Below are 6,000 nucleotides of genomic sequence, written 5' to 3' on the forward strand. Positions count from 1 at the left end.
TGAGGTGAATGCTATATATAGGGGAGGATTGCTGGTCAGCCCAGAAAAGCTGTTGTTGGCCAGCAACAAGACCCAAATAAAACCAAAAAACAAATAAAAGCCAGAAAAAAAACCCCTTTTAGGGCTGGGAAAAATGCCATTTTCACACCCCCTCTTAGGCCCAAAAAGGGGACCATGAGAGAAGATGAGAGAAGAAGATGGACGCCAAGTCAGAGAGGGAGATCGTGATGGCAAAGGTAGTGAAGGTGAGTTCATGTAGATGGGTTGATCATCTCCCAGTGTAAGATCTTGAACGGGGCTCTCCTTTGAGTAAGAAGTCCCATTCCCTGTGTGGTCTAGATCAAAGTTTGGAGAATCAACTTCTCGTGAGAACAATTGGTCCTCCAGGAGTGCAGGTAGATGATCCATGCTGTGTACTCTCGAGGTCTTGAATCCCTTTGCTCACGATAGCTTTGAAACCATGTGAGGGCAAACGGACGAAAGGACCAGATGTACAGGAGATCAGAGCAAAACAACACAGCATGAAATGGGTAAGTGTATATATGATGGTAGTGAAAACATGTACAACAGGTCCTCTAATGCGAGGAGACTCTGTGAAGAAGAGGAGCAAAGAGGGCTGCCGTCTTGAGTGGTGGAAGTGGCGCAAGCTCTGGTGACAAGGGTGATGCAATACCTGAGGGATGGAGAGGAGCAGAGAGGGCTGCCGTCCCGAGTGGTGTGAGATGGTAAGCAGAGAGTGGGCTGCTGTCCCAAGGTAAACTGTAGAAGAAAAATGATGATAAACTATAGCAAAGAGTGGGCTGCAGTCCCAAGATATGTACTGATGATAAAACGCTGTGGTGCTGTACTGTGTAGCAGAGAGGGCTGCTGTCTCATGACCTGAAGATAAAAACGCTGAGGTGCTGTATGTAGCAGAGAGGGCTGCTATCCCATGAGCTGAAGATAAAAATGCTGAGGTGATGTATGTAGCAGACAGGGCTGCTGTCCCATGAGCTGAGATAAAACGCTGGTGAGCTCTATATAGGAGAGAGGGCTGATGTCCCATGAGCTGAGATAAAATGCTGGTGAGCTCTATATAGAAGAGAGGGCTGCTGTCCCATGAGCTGAGATAAAATGCTGGTGAGCTCTATATAGAAGAGAGGGCTGCTGTCCCATGAGCTGAGATGAAACCATAGTGACATGGGACGGGGGGAACGGACCCTAGGGACGGGGAACGTGTGGGACAGGGGCGGGACGTCCGCGGGACGGAGGGACGGGGACGGCTGCCTGACGGCGGGACGGGGACGCCGGGAACGCGTTCCGGGAACGTTCCGGGAACGGCGTTCCCTGTCCGTACGGGGACGGTCAAACTGACCGTTGGCGGCAGTTTTTGACCGTTGGCGGGGCGCCAACGGCTATCTGTCTAGCCGTTTGGTGATGCGCAACTTCTCCAAGGCTCCAAGGCTTCTTCCTTGAGTCTCTCTCTCCCACATGGCTCCCCTCTTCTTCTATATAAGAGACCTCCATGCTCTCCTCAAGCCATCTCCTCTCCAAGCTCTCCCTCTCCAAGACCCAAGGCTCAAGCTCTCCCTCTCCAAGCTCTCCTTCTCCAAGCTCACCCTCTCCAACCTCTCCAAGCTCACCCTCTCCAAGCTCTCCTTCTCCAACATCCAAGCTCTCCCTCTCCAAGCTCACCCTCTTCAAGCTCTCCTTCTCCAACATCCAAGCTCTCCCTCTCCAAGCTCACCCTCTCCATTGTCCAAGCTCTCCTTCTCCAACATCTCCATCCCGATTCTCCGTCTTGACTCTTTCTCAAGCTCTACCATCCATCTCAAGCTCTACTCTATCACTATGGCATCCTCTTCTCAAACCCCTTCCTCTCCTCAACCCGGGTCCGCCGCCACCTCCACCACTTCAACACCCGCTCCATCACGAAGGAGGAGGCCCGCCGTGCATCGATGGAGTTGGTGGGATGAGGTAGAGTGCTCGCAATACGGTCAAGGGGGTGGTTCAAGACCATGGGTATGTAAGCTTTGCGGCTACAAGCGAACCAGCGGTGCCCACAAAGTGCGTGCTCACTTCTTGCATGAGCCCGGCAACGAAGTGCAATTTTGCAAGGAGGTTTCGGCCGAGAAGAAGAAGGAGCTCCTTGAAAAGCTTGTGGTTTATGAGGCGGCCGAGTTGGCAAAACGCAATCCTCAAGTGGCCGTCGACCCCACATCCTTTGTGAGGACATCAATGCCGCATGTACCTCGTTCATCAAGAGAGGCATCCGCTTCCCGGGGACGCCAAAGTACTCTTGATGAGAATTGGAACCCTCAATTGAAAGAGGAGGTGGACATGGCGGTGGCACGATTCTTCTTTCATGACCACATAGCATTTCGGGCGGCACGGTAAGTCCTTGGCACTATGCTCATGTACTATTCAAAATTCAAATATCATGCTCTAAAGACTAAAACTTAAAAGACTAAATGATGGTAAAAATATGAATTTTGTTTGTGTTTTGCATATGGTGTTTTGGATAGATCTCCATACTTTCGGGCCATGTGCAAATTGATAGCGGAGTATGGACCCTCTTATGTTCCCCCCTCTTCGGAGACCATCCGCACCTCTCTCCTTGAGAAGGAGAAGGCAAGCGTGGAGGTGGCGGCCAACCACATGAAAGAGCAATGGGCTGAAAATGGTGTTACCCTCGTCGTTGATGGGTGGAGTGACACTAGAAAGCGCTCCATCCATGGAGTTGTTGCCTACTCACGAGGGGAGACATACTTTGTCGACTCCCATGATGCTTTCGGGACGGGGAAGAGTGCCGAGATACTTGCTACGGAGTGGGCAACAACACTAGAGACAGTGGGGGAGGAGAATGTCATTGCCATATGTGCGGATGGAGAACCGGCAAATAGGGCGGCGGGGACAATTCTCCAAGCAACTTATCCTCGCATCACCGTGTGCTTTTGCATGGCCCATTGCCTCAACAACCTTATCAAAGACATAGGGGCCTTGGATTGGGTTGCACCTGTCATTGAGGGTGCCAACAAAATAGTGACCTTTGTCCTCAACCATCAAAGGGTGCAGCACGAGTTTTCCAAGAAGTCAAGCCTCTCTCTTCTTAAGTATTCCGAGACGAGGTTTGCATTCAACTTTCTCATGCTAGGCCGCTTGTGTACATGTAGCGGGGCATTGAGGGGACTCTTCCTCAGTGATGAGTTTGCACGCACTTCAGAGGCTTCCACGACGGTCGGCAAATTTTGCAGGGAAAGGGCGGATGATGCGGCATGGTGGGAGGAGGCCAAGGCGCTTGTGGAGATGGTGCAACCGATTATTGATCTCCTTAGGGTAGTGGATTCCACTCAACCATGCATTGGCAAAGTGTACGAGGCAATGGATCGCATGACAGAGAAGCTAAAAGCAATGTTCAAAGTCAAGCCTCACTATAAACAGGTCAAATCCCTATGTTTGAAAAGGTGGCAAGCCTACCACTCTCCCCTCCATGCTGCTGCCTACATTGTTGATCCTGAGTTTCAAGGCAAAGGGCAACACAAGGACAAAGAGGTGAGCAAAGGCCTTCGACAAACCTTGGATCGCCTTTACACTAGTGAGGAGGATCGCCGCACAATCAAGGACCAATTGCAGATTTATAGAGAGAAGCGGGGGGCTTTTGGTTTGGCAGATGCGCAGGCGGACCGCTTCAAGGTAGGGTCTGCACTTTGGTGGGAGGATTATGGTGCGGAAACTCCAAAGTTGCAGGAATTTGCTGTGCGCGTACTCTCACAAGCTTGCAGTAGCAGTTGCCTAGAGCAACTCTGGTCAGTTTATAGCCACATTGCCTCTAAGAAGAGGAACCGCCTTGGTATACAGCGTGCAAATGATTTGGTATTTGTCAGTGCCAACTTGCGAATGCTTTGCAAGGGCTTGGCAAAGAAGGCAGATCCTTTCACCGAATGGGAGCAGGCACAGCAGGACCCACATCTCTCTGATCAGCAGAGGGCCGAGATTTTAGAGGAGCTTGAGGTTGTGCCCGAGGCATTGTCCCCCCCACCTCCCCCTCCCCTCCCACTTGAGGACCAGCCTATGGAGGACTTCACTGAGGAGGTCACGATTGATCTTCACCCTTTTCAGCCTCTTGCCTAGTCTCTTGAGTCTAGAGTCTCGAGTCTCGACTCTTGCCCCACTTTTTTGCTAGCAATCTTGTATCTTGGCACTTAGTCATTTTGCCTTGAGTGTACACCCTCCTTGGGCCTTTCATTATGCCATTTGGCATTTTTGTTTAGATTGTACACTCACTTTTGTTTATCATGCCATCGGCGCCCCATTATAGTTTTTTGCTAATACGACTATGCATTTCTCCTCTTTTTGGTGCAATTTTGTGCTTAATGTCTTGGTTTCTAAGTGTAAATCAAGTGTGTTAAAAAAATTTGCAAAAAAACAATCGTTTTCAGATTGCCGTTTTTTCCACCGTCCCCGGGACGGCCTTTTGCCCCGTCCCCGTCCCGTTCCCCGTTCCCCGTCCCATGTTTCTATGGATGAAACGCTGGTGTGCTATGTGTAGCAGAGAGGGCTGCTGTCCCATGAACTGATGTAAAACGCTGATGTGCTGGAGCAGAGAGGCGATGATGATGCAGCAGATGTAGTGCAGGCCCCGGCAGCAGCAACAACCAGCAGGTGTGGTACCAGATATGGTCTATGAAGAGGTACAGGATGTGGAATGATGAGGTGAATGCTATATATAGGGGAGGACTGCTGGCCGGCCCAGAAAAGGTGCTGTCAGCCAGCAGCAAGACCCAAATAAAACCAAAAAACAAATAAAACCCAGAAAAAAAACCCTTTTTAGGGCTGGGAAAAATGCCATTTTCACACAATATGCTGAACACTTTTGCTGCTCCTAAGCTTGCTTTTTCCTCCCCTAGTCTCTCAACCTACTAACTTTGGTGGCCACTGCTTTATGGACCAAAATTGTGAATCCCAGACTTTGGCATGTGCTTTCTAATCATATTTGTTACTCCAAACATTCAAACATGAATATATTAGAGTTACTGAAAACCCAGGTGACATACTAAAGCACATACAGCAAATCTTTCAGTTACTCCAAACATTCAAACATGAATCTGTTGAAAACCCAGGTGACATACAGCATACTAAAGCACATACAGCACAGTAAAGTCTACATAGATGGGATATGAAAGATAAGGTTTTTCTGTGGGCATACCTGGCCGCCCAAATCCCAGAAAATAAGCTTTGATTTATAGGCCTCCGCCCGGCCAATGTTGAGCCCAACAGTTGGAACTATGCGATCAGGTGGGAGCCCTTCAATCTCTGAGTAGAGCGTTTTGAGCTTCTCTAAAAGGGTCTGCACATACAGAGCAAGAACTAAAGGTTTCAATAGGGTTTCCGCACAAAACAAAAGAGAACACAGAAAACTAGGGTTTCTTACTGTCTTGCCGGCCTTGTCTATACCCAGAATTAGGGCATGGAATTCTGCTTTGCTGAAGAGGTACTTCCACAGGCCATATAGCAGAGAGAACATCCCTTCTCCTCCTGCACAGAAAGAGAGAGAGAGAGAGAGAGAGAGATCTGAATGGCGTTGGCTCTCAACCCTTCTCAGAAGTTATTCTCAGAAGCTAGGTGATCGCTCCCAAGTGCAGATATCGTACTAGTTCAGCACACAGTAGCGAATTGATTTATGATTCTCAAATCCGCCCACCACTAATACTGAGAAAATATGAAGAAATGATCGTGATGATCTAGTGAAGATCTCCCGCTCGTAGAAAGAGTGTAGCTGAAAGAAGAAGGTGTGTGTATAAAACATAAATACAGGCCAACGTGGAAATTTGGAAGACGGCTTTTCCAAAATTTAAAAGCGTCTATCTCTATATGTATTATTTCTCTATATATAAAAGGAAGAGTTTCACAAAGTTGCCACATGGCACGATTTTGGAGGTTTGGGAAGAGGAGGTTCGAGGAGGTTGGGGCAGAACTTGAATTTGGAAGTTTGAGGAGACGTGTGAAGCACGAGTTAGAGCC

General features: G+C 49.0%; 1 protein-coding gene across 1 annotated transcript in view; it reads right to left on the reverse strand.

Moving 5' to 3' along the window:
* Positions 1 to 5,747, reverse strand: part of LOC147625720 (uncharacterized) — a 71,334-nt gene extending 65,587 nt beyond the window's left edge. The window contains exons 1-2 of the mRNA XM_086817238.1: positions 5,411 to 5,747; positions 5,186 to 5,326 (exon numbers count right to left, since the gene is read on the reverse strand). Of these exons, the coding sequence (XP_086673364.1) occupies positions 5,186 to 5,326; positions 5,411 to 5,503 (234 nt within the window). The 5' untranslated portion in view covers positions 5,504 to 5,747. The remainder of the gene's footprint in view (positions 1 to 5,185; positions 5,327 to 5,410) is intronic.
* Positions 5,748 to 6,000: the final 253 nt, after the last annotated feature.

The sequence above is a fragment of the Cibotium barometz genome, chromosome 23 (genome assembly GCF_041138505.1).
Source record: "Cibotium barometz isolate CiBa-2024 chromosome 23, ASM4113850v1, whole genome shotgun sequence".
NCBI classification, from domain to species: Eukaryota; Viridiplantae; Streptophyta; class Polypodiopsida; order Cyatheales; family Cibotiaceae; genus Cibotium; species Cibotium barometz.